This window comes from Oncorhynchus nerka, linkage group LG9b (assembly GCF_034236695.1).
Source record: "Oncorhynchus nerka isolate Pitt River linkage group LG9b, Oner_Uvic_2.0, whole genome shotgun sequence".
Taxonomy (NCBI): Eukaryota; Metazoa; Chordata; class Actinopteri; order Salmoniformes; family Salmonidae; genus Oncorhynchus; species Oncorhynchus nerka.
The window spans coordinates 3,596,130-3,620,840 of NC_088424.1; the positions used below are offsets into that span (position 1 = coordinate 3,596,130).

Sequence of the window (24,711 nt, forward strand, 5' to 3'; positions counted from 1 at the left end):
TCCGGGACATTCAGTAGTGCGCCATATGATATGGGGTATGTACTTATCTTGCCAAGCAGGGTGTCACAATATGCTGTTTGTAAACACATGCACATTTTCTCACGTGTCAGAAGGTGATAACTGTTGAAATATTCCTATATCGCATTAGCCATGAGATATAATTTCTACGTTAATTGACAAAAACAAAATGCCTATGCACTGTAGGTCGGTAACAATAAATATACTGATGACCAATAAAAACCTTTATTGCCTTATTGTTTAGAAGAGAATAATAAATATCCAATATGCAGTTCATGCTTTTCAGGAAATAAGTAGACAGAGAGGGGAAGAGGGGACCTTTTTCCAAGTGAAGCATTTCCAAATCCCAATATTCAGCAGCTCTCTCTGTGTGTTCGGAAGATTAAGGAGGATTTGTAGGTTTATAAAAATCAGAAAACAAACTTGTGTGTAGAGGGCAGGCAGGGAAATGTTGTGAACAGCTGGTAGTGTCATACAGCTGTCTATTTACAAGCATTTCGCTACACCCGCAATAGCATCTGCTAAATATGTGTGTGACCAATACAATTTGAGTTGATTTGATCTGACTAGTCACTTCTCTGTAACCTATCAGAGTGGGAAGTTTGGGAACTCAACCATCCAGCCAAACACAGCTGTTGGCAACAAGGTCACATATTGGATGCCATGTTAATTTAGCTTTTATAATGTTCTATTTTATGAATACAATATCCTTGTAATAGTTTAGCCCCTGTAGAAGGAATCATATTATTAGTTTGTACATAAGCCTACTACAGAGTTTTAACGTATGAGCAAGACACTCACATTACTCAACTGTGACAAAGCAATTTGGCAAACAAATGCCTCTCCTCATAACGCCCTAAAGTGGTGTCAGTGAAATGTGTGCCATGTACGATATCGGTGACATTACAAGCATCTTGCACCAATAAACTTATTGGAAGTATCCGTGTCATATTGGAACTGGCATTATATCTTATGTGCTACTGTGTTTCTCTTTAGACCTACAGTACAATATGACTCACATTTGACCTGAGACCCATTTTAGTAGTGGGATATTACTCCTATATTAGCCTCATTGTTCAAAATACTGTTGCATTTAGTGACACTATCCATCACCACATCATCTTTTATGAATGAAGTGACATAACAAAAGGAACACATATAACTGGCTTGAGATAATTGATGTGGGCCTAAGGCAAACCACACCACCCAAATAACCCTAATCATGGTTTGTAAGGCTACACCACACCACAGCAAACCTGGGTGTGTGTAACATGATACAGGTATCAGGTAAAAACAGGGCGGGTGTCTTTGTTACACCAGTAAACTAGGCCTACACAGCTCACATGCTCTGCAATACAGACAAGACCAACTGCTGATGCCCTGTTGTTGAACAATTCAGCCAATGAAATATCCATTTGAACACATTCTAATTTGGCAATGTTGATTTTAGACTGAAATTCTAAATTGGCAATGGTTAGACTTTTGACTACATACTGTGCCTTCAGAAAGTATTCAAACTCTTGACTTATTCCACATTTTGTTGTGTTACAGCCTGAATAAAAATGGATGAAATAGTTTTTATTTTCTCTCACCCATCTACTACACACAATACCGAATAATGACAAAGTGAAACCATGTTTTTAGATTTTATTTTGCAAATTTCTTGAAAATTAAATACAGAAATATCTCATTTACATAAGTATTCACACCCGAGTCAATACTTTGTAGAAACACCTTTGGCAGCGATGACTGCTGTGATTCTTTCTGGGTAAGTTTCTAAGCACTTTCCACACCTGGTTTGTGCAACATTTGCCCATTAATAGTTTCAACATTCTTCAAGCTCTGTCAAGTTGGTTGTTAATCATTGCTAGACAATCGTTTTCAGGTCTTGCCATAGATTTTCAAGTAGATTTATGTCAAAACTGTAACTCAGCCACTCGAAGATTCACTGTCTTCTTGGTAAGCAACTCCAGTGTAGATTTGGCCTTAAGTGTTAGATTATTGTCCTGCTGAAAGGCAAATTCATCTCCCATTGTCTGGTGGAAAGCAGACAGAACCAGGTTTTCCTCCAGAATTTTGCCTGTGCTTAGCTCCATTCCGTTGATATTTTATCCTGAAAAACTCCCCAGTCCTTAACAATTACAAGCATACCCATGACATAATCAGCCACCATTATGATTGAAAATGTTGAGTGGTACTCAGTAATGTGTTGTTTTGGATTTGCCCCAAACACAACACTTTGTGTTAATTGCTTTGACACATTTTTTGCAGTACTACTTTAGTGCCCTGTTGCAAACAGGATGCATGTTTTAGAATATTTTTCATTCTGTCAATTAGGTTAGTATTGTTGAGTAACTACAATGTTGCTGATCCATCGTCAGTTTTATCCTATCACAGCCATCCCGGCCGGAATGTCCTTGTCTCATCGCGCTCTAGCGCTCTACCTCTCCTGTGGTGGGCAGGGTGCATGCACGCTGACACGGTCGCCAGGTATACGGTGTTTCCTCCGACACATTGGTGTGGCTGGCTTCTGGGATAAGCAGGTATTGTGTCAAGAAGCGGGGTCGTGTTTCGGAGGACACACGGCTCTCAACCTTCACCTCTCGCTAGTCCGTATGGGAGTTGCAGCGATGGGACAAGACTACATACAACTACAAATTGGGAGAGAAAAAAATACAAAATAAAAATTATTTGTAGTGACTGGATGTATTGATACACCATCCAAAGTGTAATTAACACTTTGTTTTTTGTACCCATCTACCAATAGGTGCCCTTCTTTGCGAGGCTTTCAAAAACCTCCCTGGCCTTTGTGGTTGAATCTGTTTGAAATTCACTACTCGACTGAATGTGTGGGGTACAGAGATGAGGTATTCATTAAATAAAATCATGTTCAACACTATTATTGCACATATGCAACTTATTAAGTGACTTCTAAAGCAAGGGGTTGAATACTTAGCGACTCGAGACATTCCAGCTTTTCATTTTTTATTCATTTGTAAACATTTCTATAAACATAATTCCACTTTGACATTATAGGGTATTGTGTGACATCTCAATTTAGTCATTTTTAAATTCAGGCTTTAACACAACAAAATGTGGAAAAAGTTTCTAAAGGCACTGCAGATAAGAACACGTCAGAAATTGAACCAAAGTCAGCATTAGCTTGAAGAGTGGTGGCGTCAATCAACTTTTCATTCAAACAAGCTACACATAAATAATGCAAAGAAATCTTTCATTTTAAACTTTCATTTCAATAAAAGTTCAACGGCTCACAACTCTTCATCTTAACCAAGCAAACACAAAGGAATGCTTTGCCTAGTTCTGGTCAGTTATTGCTATTTGTGCTTGATAATTCACAAACGCTCTTGACAGTCTACCACATTTAGCTCCTTGAGTTAGCAGCAGGAATGTACAGGCTTGTTTCTGAGACATTAACAAATGTCCATTAACCATTTCAGGTGTATCAGTTTCAGCATTTGCTTTTAGTGTTCCAGTATTTTCAGTGGATTTAAGTATTCAAGTTGCAGTCTCTGTTTTAATATATTCTTTCAACCATATTTTAATCTACTTGAGTGCCTACTGTACATGTTCCTGTCATAGTCACAAAAGGAACAGCACTCATGTAGCCTAGCTAGCGTACACTAACCAAGATCAAATTATGAAGTGCTTGAAAATGGGGAAACCTCTACTCAACTAGGGAGGCTATTGAAAATGGTGGCTGATAAAAAGTCAATGCAAACAGATGATTCTATAGAGTATTCACTCAACTAGAGAGACATTATTCAAACCACTACTAGTCCCTCATGGCTATGGTCAACTTATACAGAGAATACCATTTCTCTTAATTCACACGGAGTAAAACACACTGAATAAAACAGTTTTGTTTATATACAGTGCTTTCGGAAATTATTCAGACCCCTTGACTTTTTCCACATTTTGTTCGGTTACAGCCTTATTCTAAAATTGATTAAATGGTTTTTTCCCCCTCAATCTACAAACAATTCCCCATAATCACCAAGCAAAAACAGGTTTTTAGATTTTTTTGCTAATTAAAATATCACATTTACATAAGTATTCAGACCCTTTAGTCAGTACTTTGTTGATGCACCGTTGGCAGCAATTACAGCCTCGAGTCTTCTTGGGTATGACGCTACAAGCATTGCACATCTGTATTTGGGGAGTTTCTACAATTCTTCTGTTCAGATCATCTCAAGCTCTGTCAAGTTGGATGGGGAGCATTGCTGCACGGCTATTTTCAGGTCTCTCCAGAGATGTTCGATCGGGTTCATCCAGGACATAACGCTTGGCATTCAGGCCAAAGAGTTCAATCTTAGTTTCATCAGACCAGAGAGTCATGTTTCTCATGTTCTGAGAGTCTTTAGGTGACATTTGGAAAACTCAAAGCAGGCTGTCATGTGCCTTTTACTGAGGAGTGGCTTCCGTCTGGGCACTCTACCATCAAGGCCTGATTGGTGGAGTGCTGCATAGATGGTAGTCCTTCTGGAAGTTTCTCCCATCTCCACAGAGGAACTCTGGAGCTCTGTCAGAGTGACCATCAGGTTCTTGGTCACCTCCCTGACCAAGGCCATTCTCCCCCCATTGCTCAGTTTGGCCGGGCAGCCAGCTCTAGGAAGAGTCTTGGTGGTTTCAAACTTTTTCTATTTAAGAATGATGGAGGCCACTGTGTTCTTGGGGACCTTCAATGCTGCAGAAATGTTTTGGTACCCTTCCCCAGATCTGTGCCTTGACACAATCCTGTCTCGGAGCTCTACAGACAATTCCTTTAATCTCGTGGCTTGGTTTTTGCTCTGACATGCACTGTCAACTGTGGGACCTTATATAGACAGGTGTTTGCCTTTCAAAATCAAGACCAATCAATTTAATTTACCACAGGCAGACTCCAATCAAGTTGTAGAAATCTCAAGGATGATCAATGGAAACAGGATGCACTGGAGCTCAATTTTGAGTCACATAGCAAAGGGTCTGAATACTTATGTAAATAAGTTATTTGTTTTTATTTTTTAATACATTTGCAAACAATTCAAAAAATCTGTTTTCACTTTGTCATTATGGTGTAGATTGCTGAGATTAAAAAAAAAAAATTTGTTTTTAATCAATTTTAGAATAAGGCTGTAACGTAACAAAATGATATATTTTATGCTATAGAATAAAAGTTGTGTGATTAGGCCTAAACTAGTCAGCAAAGGAGTATAGCCATACAAAATACTACTCTGTCTGGTTGAGGTACTTTTTGTAGGCTTGTTTATTGTCATCCTCTTCTTTCAATCTCTTACGAGCAGATTTTTCCATTTCCAGCAGTTTCACATACAGGGCCTCTGACATGTCGTCATCGATGTCCATCTAAAAAAAACAGAAAACACCAAAGTCATGAGAAAAAGGCTAGATAACAACACTTTTTTTTCTATCAAATAACATTGACTTAAAACCCATTTTAAAATTGTATTTAACTAGGCAAGTCAGTTAAGAACAAATGCTTATTTACAAGGACAGCCTAGGAACGGTGGGTTAACTGCCTTGTTCAGGGCCAGAACAACAGACCTTGTCAGCTCGGGGATTCGATCTAGCAACCTTTCGGTTACTGGCCCAACACTTTAACCACTAGGCTACCCTGCCGCCCCAAAAGCAAGAACAACCCTATCAGACCGAAACAGCAATATAGAATCTGTTCACAACTTTAATATTACAGATGCTTATCTTGGGGCCTAGCTTTCTATCGTGTTTGCTTACTGTCTTTTGAATATGATTTGGTGTGTGTGTGGGGGGGAATATTATTAAATGAGGACTGTGAAAGACACACTCACTTGTCGAGGCTGCGTGTAGTTGCTCCCCATGCCTGACGTCAAACTGTGATACTTTGCCCTCGGATCCAGGGACTCCGTTTTTTTCAGAAACAGCGAGTGCTAGTAAAAGGCAGGATGACATATCAGATTATGAAATATGACTCAGATGTATTATCTAAACATTTCAAGCTGTTGAGAGTGACATTTTCAACCGTAAAAGCATCTTCCGGGTAAACACCGGGTAAACACACAAAAACCATCAGATAAGCATAGCTAGAGTGATAATGCAGTAATACTACGAATATACCTCAATGTTTGTTGTAAGGACGCAGTGGTAATTAACTGTCAAATATTAAGAAAATACTCATTTCATATTTAAATATTCTTATGCTGTAAAATATCCAATAATTGCCAAAACAGATCAAAGATGCAGAATGTAAAAACAAGTTAATTGATGGTAACATTACATTAAAAAAGACGATACACGTTCGGTTACCCGGAAACAGATTCTGCTTTTTAGTTCATGAATAAGCTTTTGACCTGTAACCGGGAAACCAGCCCATAAATATGTACAATATTAGATGTTAATATGTAAATAATACATATCTGAACTGTTTAGATTGGTTTCTGAGAGGCATACCAATGCTCCAGCTCCATTGTGCGGTGTCAGTGTGAACGTGTTGGTGAAGATTCTTATCTGTTCATGAAGACAAAACATGTTGAGTAACAATACAAGTTGTACAAATGAGATTTTCTGATGATATCACAAGACCACAACAAATTATGTCAAAACAGTAAAAGAAGACTGAAGAGTAAAAAAACAACTTACAAGATACATGATGGGCATGATGAGGGTCCAGAAGAAGGAGGGGAGGATGCCATAGGTAAGATTGGTCATCACCAGCCCTGGACAAATCACTGATGAGTACAGCCCCTGTCAATCGTGTAAAAAACAAAAAAAAAATGTATCATTATTGATTATCTGATACATGTACTGACTTTTGAGGTAGAGTTTGACTAAATATAAAATGTCATGCAACTTGACATTATGAACAAAGAGAGGGGGCAACATTCACAATTCCATTAGGATCTAGCATAGACAATCCAGTCTCTCACCAGGCCAGGACCCAGAATGGACCCACCAGTTGCTCCTGAATTATGATTAAGGGTAAATCGTAGTTCACAGACGCTGAGACGCGATAGTCCGGCATCCCATTGTGACATAGCTATGCTTCTTATTCAGTTGCACAGCCATGTGCAACTGAATAAGTGTGTACCTAACCTAGTACACATCTCTTGCAAGAATCCAAAATGGATCTGCCACAACCCACCAGTGGCTCATAGCCCAATACTGCCATGTGTAACTGAGTAAACATGTTGGCTCACCTGGCTGTTGTTGTGTCTGTTGAGGGCAAGGCTGATGAGGTCGGAGGCATACTTGGAGGACGCGTAGGGCTCGGTCCCCAGTCTGTGCTGGACATCGTCTAGACTGAAGGCCGAGCGTCTGGCATTGCTGGACGAAGTCCACACTACCCGGGAGGTCTGACCAGCCTGGCAAAGGATAGAGTCTAGCTCCCTGACCTGGAACATAGAGACGGAAAGTATGACAATGTTTGAAGGGACAGAACCTGGAACAATGAGACAGCTGGGCTCCAGACTGCGACCATTTAATCGCATTTTGCGACCCTTTAACACCGCATTGGCGAATCATGGAATTTGCAGACTTATGTAAGATAGCCTACTATTCATAATGTGATGAGTAGATTGGATAGTCATCATTTAGGCTAATAACAGAACTCAATCACTGTTTGAAAAAAAAAAATCAATGCATGGCTGAGCACGTATTGCGTAGACCTAGGCGATGTCAGATATATTTCTTCTTTCTTTGCATGGAAAAAAATGTGGCCTTTTAAACACATTTCATGCAATTCTACTACATTTTATATGACTGGAAACATTAGCAGAATATTTTTTAATACGACAAATTACAAGGTAGCCTACTCTGCTGACACTGACAAACAGATCAATAAAAACGACGTTGTCCTTATAATAGGCCTACAAGAAGGGGAGACAAATAGAATATGACGTCCATCTAGTCTCTGACCATTTTCTTTCCAAACTATGTTTTCCCTCGATTCTATTATGCCTAGCTTGGCCTCTACTTTTCACAGACAGTCACAACTGAACAATAACATGACGAAATATGTTTTTTAAAGTAATGATCATCTGTGGCCAAATCATGTTTTAGTAGCCTATTTTGAATGATGTTATTTATTTTTTGTATAGACAGACGTAGGCTAATTAGGCTATATAATTTTGGCAATTTAATTCAATTTACTTTAGGGAAAGCTTAGCTTCCCCTAGTCTTAGTATTATTACCGTTTGGTAATACAAAAGTTTGGCGTCACTTAGAAATGTCCTTGTTTTTTAAAGAAAACCAGTCATTTACAACATTAACAATGTCTACACTGTATTTCTGATCAATTTGATGTTAATTTAAATGGACAAGTGACCCTAAACTTTTGAACCGTAGCGTATATTAGTAGGCTATACGTAAAGACCACATTAAAGATTGAGAATAGTCTGATGGGTGTGTATATTATCAAGTGCTTGTCAAATTGTGAATGAGAGACTGATGAGGTGTGTGCAGCCTGCGCAAGAAATAGAGCAGAGCTTATGCCTCTTATCATTTGTCACGGTTGGCTGAAAGACTGGACCAAGGTGCAGCATGGTAAGCGTACATTTAAAAATGACGTCGACAAAACGAAGAACAAAAAAAACAACCGTGAAGCTTTGGGCTATGTGCCCTGAACAACTACAAAGTATCTTCCCACAAAACAGGTGGGGGAAAGGGTTCCTAAGTATGGTTCTGAGAACCATACCAGGCCAAGACATAGAAATACAAAACATAGAAAAAGGACATAGAATGCCCACCAAAATAGAGAATAAAAGGCCTCTCTGTGGCCAGGGCGTGACATCATTAGAGTCGCATCATGCAGCCTCAGAATGTATAAAAAAAATCTAAACACATAGCCTAACATTTGTATCACAACTAAATTTCTATAAATAACTAAATAAAAGCATTTAGGAGGAACTGTTTATTTGTTAACCACTCAACACAGAATAGCCGCATGTATGCAGTCCCTCTGAAATTATTTGAAGCCTACCCTTTATATTTTATTTAGGAACACTACATGACCAAAAGTATGTGGACACCTGCTCGTTGAACATATCATTCCAAAATCCTGGGCATTAACATGAAGTTGGTTAACCCTTTGCTGCTATAACAGCCTCCATGTTGGAACATTGCTGCGGGGACTTGTTTCCATTCAGCCACAAGAGAATAGGTGAGGTCGGTGATTAGAACAGACTTGCAGTCAGCGTTCGATGGGGTTGAGGTCAGGGCTCTGTGCAGGCCAGTCAATTTCTTCCACACCGATCGACAAAACATTTCTGTTGGGACCTCACTTTGTGCACGGGGCATTGTCATACTGAAAATTTTGCTTCTGGTGTCTTTTATACTGATAACAAGTTCAAACAGCAAGATTTCTGGCTCTCACAGACCTGTAACTTCTTCTTTAAGAGGCTCCTCTGTCCTCCACTCGTTACCTGTATTAATGGCACCTGTTTGAACTTGTTATCAGTATAAAAGACACCTGTCCACCATCTCAAACAGTCACACTCCAAACTCCACTATGACCAAAACCAAAGAGCTGTCAAATGACACCAGAAGCAAAATTGTAGACCTGCACCAGGCTGGGAAGACTGAATCTGCAATAGGTAAGCAGCTTGGTTTGAAGAAATCAACTGTGGGAGCAATTATCCTACAATGTGATTTTCTTTCCTCATTTTGTCTGTCATAGTTGAAGTGTACCTATGATGAAAATTACAGGCCTCATCTTTTTAAGTGGGAGAACTTGCACAATTGGTGGCTGACTAAATATTTTTTTGCCCCACTGTACCTGTCAGCAACGGGTGTGGCTGAAATAGCCGAATCCACTAATTTGATATGTGTGTGTGTATATATATATATATATATATGTGTGTGTGTGTGTGTGTACAGTACATTCAGAAAATATTCAGACAGCTTGACTTTTTCAAAAATTTGTTAGGAAACAGCCTTATTCTAAAATGGATTTTAAAAATGTTTATCATCAATCTACACACAATACCCCTTCATGACAAAGTGAAAACAGGTTTTAAGAAATGTTTGCAAATGTATTAAAAAATATATTTAAAAAATACTTTATTCACATAAGTATTCAGATCCTTTGCAATGAGACTCGAAATTGAACTCCGGTGCATCCTGTTTCCATTGATCATCCTTGAGATGTTTATACAACTTGATTGGAGTCCACCTGTGGTAAATTCAATTGATTGGGCATGATTTGGAGAGGCACACACCTGTCTATATAAAAGGTCCCACAGTTGAGGATTTTTTTATTTTTTAAATTTTAGAATAAGGCTGTAACATAACAAAATGTGGAAAAAGTCAAGGTGTCTGAATACTTTCCAAATGCACTGTATGTGCAATTGTAGGCCTATTCTTCATACTATAAAATAACATAAATGCCATGGAATCCTAAGCAAATATTGTCTGCTAAATTAACTTTTAGGCTGAGAGAGGCTGGACTGAGGACTCTTAGGCCTGTTGTAAGGCAGGTCCTCGCAAGACATCACCGCCAACAACGTCACATATGCGCACAAACCCACCGTCGCTGGACCAGACAGGACTGGCAAAAAGTGCTCTTCACTGACGAGTCGCGGTTTTGTCTCACCAGGGGTGATGGTCAGATTCGCGTTTATCGTCGAAGGAATGAGCGTTATACCGAGGCCTTGTACTCTGGAGCGGGATCAATTTGGAGGTGGAGGGTCCGTCATGATCTGTTGCGGTGTGTCACAGCATCATCGGACTGAGCTTGTTGTCATTGCAGGCAATCTCAACACTGCGCGTTACAGGGAAGACACCCTCCAGCATGACAATGCCACCAGCCATACTGCTCGTTCTGTGCGTGATTTCCTGCAAGACAGGAATGTCAGTGTTCTGCCATGGCCAGCGAAGAGCCCGGATATCAATCCCATTGAGCACGTCTGGGACCTGTTAGATCGGAGGGTGAGGGCTAGGGCCATTCCCCCAGAAATGTCCGGGAACTTGCAGGTGCCTTGGTGGAAGAGTGGGGTAACATCTCACAGGAAGAACTGGCAAATATGGTGCAGTCCATGAGGAGATATATTGCAGTACTTAATGCAGCTGGTGGCCACACCAGATACTGACTATTACTTTTGATTTTGACCCCCCTTTGTTCAGGGACACATTATTCAATTTCTGTTAGTCACATGTCTGTGGAACTTGTTCAGTTTACATCTCAGTTGTTGAATCTTGTTATGTTCATACAAATATTTACACTTGAAGTTTGCTGAAAATAAACGCAGCTGAGTTTATTATGTTTCTTTAGACCTGTCTAAAATGAATCATAGATTTATTGTGATGGTGTGGGCTATATTAAATGGATTTATTAAACTTAAATGTCTTTATGTAGATGTTCCCAAGGTCCGCATCAATGGCTTGTAGGCTATGCGTGAAAGCCAGGAGATGCTAAATGTGTTTATGTTAATTAACGGTGAATTACCATGAGATTGGCAGCTATTTGCATAGCAATCACCGGCTGACAAAATGTAATGACTGCCACAGCCCTATTACCATCCCAGTAATGATACCAATTTGTTTCTATTGCGTGACGCTGCAAAATAATTGTGTGCGACCAAATCATGGGCTGTTGTCACAAACTGAAAAACTTGGAAAATGTTAGTCTGGAGACCTGGACAGGTAAGATTACTCTCTCATATGGGGGTAGGTTTAATTTGGACTTTTTTTGTCTTTGTGTCTTGTGGAAAATGAATAAAATACATTTTCAATTGGGAATCAAGAAATATGATGAGGGAAATTACCCCAAGAACTTTGAAAAAAATACATGAAAGTAAACATTGCTAATGAATGCCTGGTTTGATTGAATTCCAGCCCTTGCCCGTCATCTGTTGTGTCCTATCACTGAGACTGTCTAATGCCAGTCCAAGGGACTAGAGAGTAAGGTGCATGGACGGTACAGCATGGAAACAAAATGGACCAGATAAAAACAAACGTTTAATAGTTAATGGCCTGAGTCTCTAGAGGTTACTGTTAGGTTACCTGTTACAGTGAGCTGGGTATAATTTTCTCTGTGGTTCTGAAAAGTAGATTAGTTTTTAAAGTTTCCAATACCTTTGCTTTTCCTTTAACATTTACATTTACATTTAAGTCATTTAGCAGACGCTCTTATCCAGAGCGACTTACAAATTGGACAAAGGGGCCAAATCAAAAAGCAACTTATCTGGTTGAAAATGGCCAATGTCGCATCAATAGTTGTCCCAAAATTCTCACAAAAAAAGTGTAAGTAGGAGAACTTGAGTCATAATGTCAGTGTTTTCCAAAAAATAGTTATGAGATTTAAGGAATCCTGGAAGTCACAGTTTTCCTTGGGTTGGCTTTAGATTTCAATCGTGCCCACATGCCTACTACGAGACCGCTACTTTGCAGCACCCAAAAAAATATATCATTGATTAGGAGCCCATCAGCACATGACCCGGCATTTGCAAAGCCATTAGTCACGCAATCCCTTGTTGAAAGTAAAGTGGCTGTGTGGGATATTTTAACTATGGTGAGTAAAGAGGAACACACAACCAACATCATACCAAAACCTCAACACAACTCTCGTTATGGCTTCTATCATTTCTTAATAAGGACATGGAAAAGCGAGGCGAAATCAGTGAGTTCAGCCCACCTTTACGTTTTTCCTCACCATGTGACCATGAAACCTGACCAAGGAAAACTCCAGGCCCTATCCCTTAGTTGTAACAGGGGACCGGGTCAGGTTACGTAGGTAACGTGGCACTAACTAGCTTATGTTTTAATTTCCAGGCTCTGTTTCCATTTGAAACAAACCTCTCTGTGTTGAGAAACATTACGATACGATAGGATAAAATAAGATAAGTGACTTACCAGCACAAAGTGTCCAAACAGGTTTGTGGCGAACACTTCCTGTAGTCCATCTTTGTTGACACGGTCCTGCTGGGTCAGGAGGCCCTCTGCTGTGGCAAACATTTTGACGACGTTGCTGAAGCACAAAGATGACATCACATCAGAGCACTAGGCAACGCTAAACACTTACTAGACATATATATCTGAAGGGTTAAGTTCAAACTTTTTCAGGGGGTCAAATGGAAACTTTGAGTCTAGTTGTGAGAGAAGTAAAAGGTGCCTCGAAGAACCTTATGGGTTGCCACACTGGTGGAACCTTTCCAGTTCAAAAAGGTTCCTTGAGGAACACCTCTGAAAAGGATCTTCGAGGAACCCCTGTGTAAAGTTTAAAACCAGAACCTTTTTGTCATATGATGGATTAAATTTGGAACTTTTTAATTAAATTATTGTAGAGATGGCAGCCTATCAGATTGGAGATGTGGCTTATTGGCGGTGCGGCTTTTTGGCCACCCGTTAGGGTAAATGGCATTATGTTAAGTTTCTACACTGCAAATTTAAACTTTCCTTGAATATTTATGCAGATTACATATTAAAATATAATATTAACATTGCTGATTACACATAGTAATACGTGTATTTATTTTATTTAACTAGGCAAGTCAGTTAACTTCTCTAGGGTAGGGGGTAGCATTTGGAATTTTGGATGAAAAGCATGCCCAAATTAAACTGCCTTCTACTCAGGCCCAGAAGATAGGATATGCATATAATTCATAGATTTGGATAGAAAACTCTAAAGTTTCCAAAACTGTTAAAATAATGTCTGAGTATAACAGAACTGATTTGGCAGGCAAAAATCTGAGAAAACTTCCTATTTCCTAAATGGATTTTTTTGTTGTTGTAGTTTTCTATTCAATGCCATTACAGTATCCATTGAGTTAGGACTCAAATTTCAGTTCCCATGACTAGATGTCAACAGTCTTTAGAAATTGTTGCAGGCTTGTATTCTGAAAAATTAGGGAGTAAGAGCAGTCTGAATGAGTGGACCCTGCCGTGTCACAGAGCTTTTTCATGCGCATGACCAAGAGAGTGCCTTTCTTGTTTACCTTTTATATTGATGACGTTATTGTCCGGTTGAAATATTATCGATTATTTAAGCTAAAAACAACCTGAGGATTGAATATAAACATGGTTTGACATGTTTCTATGAACTTTACGGATACAATTTGGACTTTTGTCTCCCTGTTGTGACTGTGTTTTATCCTGTGGATTACTGAAGGAAAAGTGCAAACAAAACAGAGGTTTTCAGATATAAAGAGACTTCATCGAACAAAAGGAACAATTATTGAATAAATGAATGTCTTCTGAGTGCAAACATATGAAGATCATCAAAGGGATTCATTTTATCTCTATTTCTGACTTGTGTAACTCTTCTACTTAGCTGGTTACTGTTTGTAATGATTTGTCTGCTGGGCTATGTTCTCAAATAATTGTAAGGTATGCTTTCACCATAAATAATTTTTGAAATCTGACAGTGGTTGGATTCACAAGAAGTTCATCTTTAAACCTATGTAAAATAGTTGTATCTTTTCTGAATTTTTATAATAGGTATTTCTGTATTAGAATTTGGAGCTCTGCAATCTCACTGGATGTTGGCCAGGTGGGACGCTAGCGTCCCACATACCCTAGAGAAGTTTTAAGAACAAATTCCTATTTACAATGAAGGCCTACCCCAGCCAAACCCTAATGACGCTGGGCCAATTGTGCGCCGCTCTATGGAACTCCCAATCACGGACGGTCTTGATACAGCCTGGAATCGAACCAGTGTCTGCAGTGATGCCTCTTGATGAAGTGCCTTAGACCGCTGCGCCACTCGTGAGCCCAAAGAACCTTATAAAGTGGTAACTACTCCAACTTTGGGATTTGCATAGGCTCTTGAGGAACTCATACACCTCTGTTAGCCTCATTGAAACTACAAAACCGCAGTGGCTGTTAATTTATTATCGAATCACAGCCTACTTCGTCAAATGGGTGATGATTTAACAAGCGCATTTCTGAAAAAAGCACTGTCATTGCACCAATGTACCGAACCATAAACATCAACGCCTTTCTTAAAATCAATACACAAGTATATATTTTTTAAACCTGCATATGTAGTTAAAAGAAATTCATGTTAGCAGGCAATATTAACTAGGGAAATTGTGTTACTTCCATTGCGTTCTGTGCAAGCAGAGTCAGGGTATATGCAGCAGTTTGGGCCGCCGTGCTCCCTGCGAACTGCGTGAAGACCATTTCTTCCTAATAAAGACCGTAATTAATTTGCCAGAATTTTATATAATTATGACATAACATTGAAGGCTGTAACAGCAATATTTAGACTTATGGATGCCACCCGTTCGATAAAATACAGAACGGTTCCGTATTTCACTGAAAGAATAAACGTTTTGTTTTCGAAATGATCGTTTCCAGATTTTACCATATTAATGACCTAAGGCTTGTATTTCTGTGTGTTTATTATATATATATTTTTTTTACCTTTGATTTAACTAGGAAAGTCAGTTAATAAGAACAAATTCTTATTTTCAATGACAGCCTAGGAACAGTGGGTTAACTGCCTGTTCAGGGGCAGAACGACAGATTTGTAGCTCAGCTCAGCAGAATTGAACTTACTCTAACCACTAGGCTACCATGCCGCCCCAATTGTAATTAAGTCTATGATTTGATATTTGATAGAGCAGTCTGCGTGAGCTGTGGTAGGCAGCAGAAGGCTCGTAAGCATTCATTCAAACAGCACTTTCCTGCGTTTGCCGGTGGCTCTTCGCAATGCTTGAAGCACAGCGCTGTTTGTGACTTCAAGCCTATCAACTCCCGAGATTAGGCTGGCAATACTATAGTGCCTATAAGAACATCCAATAGTCAAAGGTATATGAAATACAAATGGTATAGAGAGAAATAGTCCTATAATTCCTATAATAACTACAACCTAAAACTTCTTAACTGGGAATATTGAAGACTCATGTTAAAAGGAACCACCAGCTTTCATACGTTCTCATGTTCTGAGCAAGGAACTTAAACATTAGCTTTCTTACATGGCACATATTGCACTTTTACTTTCTTCTCCAACACTTTGTTTTTGCATGATTTAAATCAAATTGAACATGTTGTATTATTTGTTTGAGACTAAATAGATTTTTATTTGTGTTATATTAAGTTAAAACTTAAAGGGTTCATTCAGTATTGTTGTAATTGTCATTATATATTATATATATATATATATATATATAAAACATATTTTTAATTAAAAAAAAAATAATAATAATAATATAGATATATCTATATTATATCTATATCTATAATATACAGTGGGGCAAAAAAGTATTTAGTCAGCCACCAATTGTGCAAGTTCTCCCACTTAAAAAGATGAGGCCTGTAATTTTCATCATAGGTACAAGAAAATCCAGAAAAACACATTGTAGGATTTGCAAATTATGGTGGAAAATAAGTATTTGGACACCTACAAACAAGCAAGATTTCTGGCTCTCACAGACCTGTAACTTCTTCTTTAAGAGGCTCCTCTGTCATCCGCTCGTTACCTGTATTAATGGCACCTGTTTGAACTTGTTATCAGTATAAAAGACACCTGTCAACAACCTCAAACAGTCACACTCCAAACTCCACTATGGCCAAGACCAAAGAGCTGTCAAAGGACACCAGAAACAAAATTGTAGACCTGCACCAGGCTGGGAAAACTGAATCTGCAATAGGTAAGCAGCTTGGTTTGAAGAAATCAATTGTGGGAGCAATTATTAGGAAATGGAAGACATACAAGACCACTGGTAATCTCCCTCGATCTGGGGCTCCACGCAAGATCTCACCCCGTGGGGTCAAAATGATCACAAGAACAGAGCAAAAATCCCAGAACCACACGGGGGGACCTAGTGAATGACCTGCAGAGAGCTGGGACCAAAGTAACAAAGCCTACCATCAGTAACACACTACGCCGCCAGGGACTCAAATCCTGCAGTGCCAGACGTGTCCCCCTGCTTAAGCCAGTACATGTCCAGGCCCGTCTGAAGTTTGCTAGAGAGCATTTGGATGACACAGAAGAAGATTGGGAGAATGTCATATGGTCAGATGAAACCAAAATATAACTTTTTGGTAAAAACTCAACTCGTCGTGTTTGGAGGACAAAGAATGCTGAGTTGCATCCAAAGAACACCATACCTACTGTGAAGCATGGGGGTGGAAACATTATGCTTTGGTGCTGTTTTTCTGCAAAGGGACCAGGACGACTGATCCGTGTAAAGGAAAGAATGAATGGGGCCATGTATCGTGAGATTTTGAGTGAAAAACTCCTTCCATCAGCAAGGGCATTGAAGATGAAACGTGGCTGGGTCTTTCAGCATGACAATGATCCCAAACACACCGCCCGGGCAACGAACGAGTGGCTTCGTAAGAAGCATTTCAAGGTCCTGGAGTGGCCTAGCCAGTCTCCAGATCTCAACCCCATAGAAAATCTTTGGAGGGAGTTGAAAGTATGTGTTGCCCAGCAACAGCCCCAAAACATCACTGCTCTAGAGGAGATCTGCATGGAGGAATGGGCCAAAATACTAGCAACAGTGTGTGAAAACCTCGTGAAGACTTACAGAAAACATTTGACCTCTGTCATTGCCAAAAAAGGGTATATAAAAGTATTGAGATAAACTTTTGTTATTGACCAAATACTTATTTTCGTTTGCAAATAAATTCAAAATCCTACAATGTGATTTTCTGGATTTTTTTCCTAATTTTGTCTGTCATAGTTGAAGTGTACCTATGATGAAAATTACAGGCCTCATCTTTTTAAGTGGGAGAACTTGCACAATTGGTGGCTGACTAAATACGTTTTTGCCCCACTGTAAATAAAAAGAAGAAATAGGCCGATTTAAAATCGGTATCGGCTTTTTTGGTCCTCCAATAAATTGGTATCGGCGTTTTAAAATCTTCATTCGTCGACCTCTAGTACAGGTGCATCAATGCTGGGACCGAGAGACTGAAAAACAGGCCATCAGACTGCTAAACAGCGATCACTAACTCAGAGGCTGCTGCCTACATTGAGACCCAATCACTGGCCACTTTAATAAGTCACTTTAAAACAATGCCACTTCAATCATTTTTACATACAGTTGAAGTCGGAAGTTTACATACATCAAAGCCAAATACATTTCAACTCAGTTTTTCCACAATTCCTGACATTTAATCGAAGTAAAAATTCCCTGTCTTAGGTCAGTTAGGACCACCACTTTATTTTAAGAATGTGAAATGTCAGAATAATAGTAGAGAGAATTATTTTTCAGCTTTTATTTCTTTCATCACATTTCCAGTGGGTCAGAAGTTTACATACACTCAATTAGTATTCTGTAGCATTGCCTTTAAATTGTTTAACTTGGGTCAAACGTGTCGGGTAGCCTTCCACAAGCTTCCCACAATAAGTTGGGTGAATTTTGGCCCATTCCTCCTGACAGAGCTGGTGTAACTGAGTCAGGTTTGTAGGCCTCCTTGCTCACACACGCTTTTTCAGTTCTGCCCACAAATTTTTTATAGGATTGAGGTCAGGGCTTTGTGATTGATGGCCACTCCAATACCTTTGACTTTGTTGTCCTTGAGCAATTTTTCCACAACTTTGGAAGTATGCTTGGGGTCATTGTCCATTTGGAAGACCCATTTGGAAGACCCATTTGCGACCAAGCTTTAACTTCCTGACTCATGTCTTGAGATGTTGCATTCAATATATCCACATAATTTTCCTTCCTCATGACCCCATCTATTTTGTGAAGTGCACCAGTCCCTCCTGCAGCAAAGCACCCCCATAACATGATGCTGCCACCCCGTGCTTCACGGTTGGGATGGTGTTCATCTGCTTGCAAGCCTCCCCCCTTTTCCTCCAAACATAGCGATGGTCATTGTGGCCAAACAGTTCTATTTTTGTCCCCATGTGCAGTTGCAAACCGTAGTCTGGCTTTTTTATGGCGGTTTTGGAGCAGTGGCTTCTTCCTTGCTGAGCGACCTTTCAGGTTATTTCAATATAGGACTCGTTTTACTGTGGATATAGATACCACTCGGCCATCGCTCATCCATATATTTATATGTACATATTCTCATTCACCTCTTTATATTTGTGCGTATTAGGTAGTTGTTGGGGAATTGTTAAATGACTTGTTAGATATGTTAGACATCCCTACTAAGCCACACCTCCACCCCAAGGTTCCTCCAGGAACCCGTTGCTACATTGAACCATTAAAAGGTTACTCCAAGAACACCTCAAATAACCAAAGGTGCAAATATGAACCATTGACTAGAAATGGTTCCTTGAGGAACTGCAGGGGTTCCTTGAGAAATGAAATGGTGCGTGTTGTTTGAGTAGAGTACGGCTTGAAGGCCTTACCTAGAAAATAGGCCCTTGAAAAAGGCTTTGATGTCAATCTGTGGATTTGGCATGATCCCGGCATTAAGGTATAGGTAGTCCAGTCTGTTGTACCTGTGAAATTAGTATTAGTAAAAGTATTTATTGATGTCACATTGAAAAGGATGTAAAGTACGTATGCATTTGTGTGTAAAGTACGTATGCATTTGTGTGTGTGTGTCTATACGTATATGTGTGAGGGGTTAACTGGGTAATGACTATTACTTCTACTGTGTGGCAGCACAGACCACCTAGCGGACAGAGCCCATATCCAGATGTGTTTGTGTGTGTCAGCGTCGGTGCTGTTTATTTTATACATACATATATATATATATATACTGCTCAAAAAAATAAAGGGAACACTTAAACAACACAATATAACTCCAAGTCAATCACACTTCTGTGAAATCAAACTGTCCACTTAGGAAGCAACACTGATTGACAATAAATTTCACATGCTGTTGTGCAAATGGAATAGACAACAGGTGGAAATTATAGGCATTTAGCAAGACACCCCCAATAAAGGAGTGGTTCTGCAGGTGGGGACCACAGACCACTTCTCAGTTCCTATGCTTCATGGCTGATGTTTTGGTCACTTTTGAATGCTGGCGGTGCTTTCACTCTAGTGGTAGCATGAGACAGAGTCTACAACCCACACAAGTGGCTCAGGTAGTGCAGCTCATCTAGGATGGCACATCAATGCGAGATGTGGCAAGAAGGTTTGCTGTGTCTGTCAGCGTAGTGTCCAGAGCATGCAGGCGCTACCAGGAGACAGGCCAGTACATCAGGAGACGTGGAGGAGGGTGTAGGAGGGCAACAACCCAGCAGCAGGACCGCTACCTCCGCCTTTGTGCAAGGAGGAGCAGGAGGAGCACTGCCAGAGCCCTGCAAAATGACCTCCAGCAGGCCACAAATGTGCATGTGTCTGCTCAAACGGTCAGAAACAGACTCCATGAGGGTGGTATGAGGGCCCGACGTCCACAGGTGGGGGTTGTGCTTACAGCCCAACACCGTGCAGGACGTTTGGCATTTGCCAGAGAACACCAAGATTGGCAAATTCGCCACTGGCGCCCTGTGTTCTTCACAGATGAAAGCAGGTTCACACTGAGCACATGTGACAGACGTGACAGTCTCGAGACGCCGTGGAGAACGTTCGGCCGCCTGCAACATCCTCCAGCATGACCGGTTTGGCGGTGGGTCAGTCATGGTGTGGGGTGGCATTTCTTTGGGGGGCCGCACAGCCCTCCATGTGCTCGCCAGAGGTAGCCTGACTGCCATTAGGTACCGAGATGAGATCCTCAGACCCCTTGTGAGACCATATGCTGGTGTGGTTGGCCCTGGGTTCCTCCTAATGCAAGACAATGCTAGACCTCATCTGGCTGGAGTGTGTCAGCAGTTCCTGCAAGAGGAAGGCATTGATGCTATGGACTGGCCCGCCCGTTCCCCAGACCTGAATCCAATTGAGCACATCTGGGACATCATGTCTCGCTCCATCCACCAACGCTAAGTTGCACCACAGACTGTCCAGGAGTTGGCGGATGCTTTAGTCCAGGTCTGGGAGGAGACCCCTCAGGAGACCATCCGCCACCTCATCAGGAGCACGCCCAGGCGTTGTAGGGAGGTCATACAGGCACGTGGAGGCCACACACACTACTGAGCCTCATTTTGACTTGTTTTAAGGACATTACATCAAAGTTGGATCAGCCTGTAGTGTGGTTCACCACTTTAATTTTGAGTGTGACTCCAAATCCAGACCTCCATGGTTTGATAAATTTGATTTCCATTGATAATTTTTCTGTGATTTTTTTGTCAGCACATTCAACCTTGTAAAGAAAAAAGTATTTAATTAGAATATTTCATTCATTCAAATCTAGGATGTGTTATTTTAGTGTTCCCTTTATTTTTTTGAGCAGAATATATATATATATATATATATATATAAATAATTTAAAAAGAAATATGAGCATGGTGTTATTTCTATTACAGCATATTGGATGACCGTCATTCATTTTCCATTCACCCAGCTCAATGTAACATTGATAGGTTTAGGCTACTACATGACACTTGAATTTTCCTTTACCCATCACGAGGTTTCTACAACCTAGCCTACGAATGAAAGTTTCCAATGCAGGTGCACATGTCTAGAGACAAATTTGTAGTAATCAAGGTGACAGACAAGTGACACATTCAATACCACCTTGCACACTTTTGTCTGCATCTAGCTGATCTAGAATATTGTGGTAAGTTTATCCCATTTTCATTCAGTTTTCTTCCATTTAAGAAAGGTATTTCAAAGTGCTCTCCTCCTCTCACTTTTTCCCTTCGATTGTGGACTTCAGTGCACAACACAACAGTTGCCTGTGACTAGGCGAAAAAACCTTTCCAAGCCAAACCTTCATATCATAACCACCACACACAGCCTACATCATTGTCACTATATTAGCTAGTCAACATAGCTACTAGAACTAACATCTTAGTAAACCAGCTACAATCACGCAGTACAGTGTACAGCAAGCAGTTTATGAGTTACACATGTGGGCCCTGTGGCAATAAATTAATACAATTTTTGAAGAAAATTATTTGTTCAAAACTGTTCAACTATTGTTTTTCTCTGTCTTTGAGTCAACTACTCACCACATGTTACGCACTGCACTGCTAGCTAGCTGTAGCTTATGCTTCCAGTACTAGTTTAATTATCTGATCCTTTGATTGGGTGGGCAACATATCAGTTCATGCTGCAAAAGCTCTGGATAGGTTGGAGGACATCCTTTGGAAGTTGTCATAATTACTGTGTAAGTCTATGGAAGACGGTAAGAATCATGAGCCTAAAATGTTTTGTATCGAAGTCAATGTGCTCAGAGGAGGATGGAAAATAGCGGTCCTTCGGCTACACCATGGTGCTACCCCAGAGAGTGCTGTTGAGGCTACTGTAAAACTTCATTGCAAAACAGTGTGTTTTAGTCAGTTATTAGGTGACGTGAATATACTTTGTACAGTTTTACCTAAAAAGCATCACTTTTTTAATGTTTCGCTTTTTACATTTTTCTGAAATTCACTGAGTAGGATGGTCCTCCCCTTCCTCCTATGAGGAGCCTCCACTAGTGTGTGTATGGTATGTGTGTACGTGTGTGTGTGAGGTGTTAACTGGGTAATGGTCTGATGGTCTATACCTAGCCTTGACCTTGTGGGCGGCATGGAGAACCGAGCGGACAGAGCCTACATCCAGGTGCAGCAGGTCTATTTGGGCGTCGGGGTGAGAGGTCAGCAGAGCGGAGCGGGCCGCCTCAGCCCTCTGCATGTTCCTGCAGGCCAGACACAGCTGCAGCTGACTGTCCTCATAGAGCAGCCGCTCACACAGGGCTAGGCCGATGCCACTGTGGAGATGGAGAGGTCATAGATAGGAGATGACATATACTGTAGGAGTAGGACACAAACGCACTCATGTACACATGTGTTGCATGTCCATGCATTGCACGCACACACAAGCTTATTTTAATTCCATAGGTTATTACACAGTCAGTGAATCATAGTCAGTTTAGGGATTTGTCAGACTAAATGACAACAAGCTGGCTTGAGATAGAGTAGAGAGTAACTTGGCTATTAGCGCACTAGCTTCATTACAAGTGAGACATGTGAATGTAACTTGGCAATATTTCCACTAACAGCAACTTTGTCAACATGTAGCCTACATTTTCACAATATGACGTTACAACGCCATATTGCGTCAAGTGGTTCTTCATTTGAAACGTTGTTGCAAATGCTTACCCTAACATTTTTCAAACACATTAATTATCCGAAAGGCAGTGATTGGCAAAATTGTATCGCATTAATAACGTTATCCAATCACATCAAGTAGCCTAGACAAGATTACCTGCAGTGACAGTCAGACGATTTATGAATAATGTACGTTGCCTACCTGTTCGCACCGGTCACTAAAATCACTTTCTCCATGATGACTCTTCTTCAAATGTAGGAAACTGGTGAAAGTTAAGAAGATAACAGAAAATAATACTATCGATGTAGAACACTCTGGTCCGATGTTATGAACACAACGACAGCCTATGCAGACACGGCTACATGGTGTGATTGGATGACGACACATCACTGTCGGCCAATCAGATGTATCTACAGAAAGCCAAGCGGATCATCGTTCCCAGCAGCGCAAAATTAAAAAAAATCTCGAATGCGGAGTTTTGTAGGCCTACAGAGGAGAGGTGGCAGAGGAAATACACTTTTATTTTCTTTCATCTTTTTGCAAGTGCTGTTTCATATCAAGATCTAAAGCAATTTAAAGACCTCAAATAGAAATGTAGAACAAGCAAAATGGGTTTTATTCTATGATCAAAATGCTTTCTTTGTCGCAACATTTTGGTTTGACCTAATGCATTTTTTTTTATTTCAAAAAGTACATTTCTTGCATGTAATTCTTGTGAAGTGCGCATTAGTTTTTTGTATTTCAATTTTGCTTGGTATGTAGGCCTAATTTAGGCTTTCATGCGCTGGTGGGAAGTGTGAAATTGGGAAGTGCAAATTTGTAAGTCCAACATGGTTGTGTTCAAGTGCTTTTGAAGACGGAACGATTCTTAAACCAATAAGATGTTAACGCTGCCAATAATAAATGTAGTTAGCTTAATATAAATTTGTAATTATCAAAGCGGATTTGTTGTAATATTTTGGGTTAAAAGGTGAGTGGTGAAACGTCACAACGGCAGAGACGGAAGAGGAAGCGAGACATCCTACTCTGTCGTTTTTTCTGTTTCAATGGAAGTCAGTGAACTAAGTAGTAGACAGACCCAGCTGCTATCACTATGGGAGAGCCATTCCCTTAAGTAAACTGAACTGGCAATTTTTTTCAATGGTAAACGGTTTAAGGGAACTATCTTAAAATGTTCCACCATCTTTGCCAAAATGTAATGCCAGAGTCCCACTTGCAATTATGGGCGCGTTTGAGTGGGAAGGCGAATGCAACTGAATGTAGACTAAAGTTGAGGACTGAGGTCGGGGGAGGTGTATCTGCGACAGCCTGACACTAATGTGGTCTTCCAACAGCAAGGCTCAGATCAACATGGCAGTGTTGCCATTGTTTATAAAAGTTTTACTTTATAATGTTTATATAAACATGTCTCCAACCCCCATATCACACACTCACAAACTGAAAGTATGTGTGTGTACAATCAATCAGTGAGCGATAGCTTCAAATATTACATGAATATGTATATATCCACTGAATCGCACTTTGGTCACATTCGCATGGCTCAAACAAAAATACCCGAATGATTGGTTGGCAATTGGGCCTCCCACAATGCAGGCGATGAAGAGCAGCTGCAGAAACTTGCAGTCAAAACTTCATGACCTTTGATCACATTTTTGTAAAGTTCATGTAGCAAAGACTTGACAAAAATGATCTGCTTGAACGCGCCCTACAACTTGGAGGGTTG

At 40.3% G+C, this 24,711-nt stretch overlaps 1 protein-coding gene across 1 annotated transcript; it reads right to left on the reverse strand.

Moving 5' to 3' along the window:
* Nucleotides 1-2,990: 2,990 nt before the first annotated feature.
* LOC115114123 (hydroxysteroid (17-beta) dehydrogenase 7) lies at nucleotides 2,991-23,363 on the reverse strand. The gene is made up of 9 exons (XM_029642124.2): nucleotides 23,190-23,363; nucleotides 22,444-22,647; nucleotides 19,256-19,348; nucleotides 12,856-12,970; nucleotides 7,206-7,400; nucleotides 6,649-6,753; nucleotides 6,460-6,516; nucleotides 5,841-5,939; nucleotides 2,991-5,379 (listed from the first exon to the last, which is right to left on the reverse strand). The coding sequence occupies exons 1-9, from the start codon at nucleotides 23,222-23,224 to the stop codon at nucleotides 5,245-5,247; spliced, it is 1,038 nt and encodes a 345-aa protein (XP_029497984.1). The 5' UTR covers nucleotides 23,225-23,363; the 3' UTR covers nucleotides 2,991-5,244.
* Nucleotides 23,364-24,711: the final 1,348 nt, after the last annotated feature.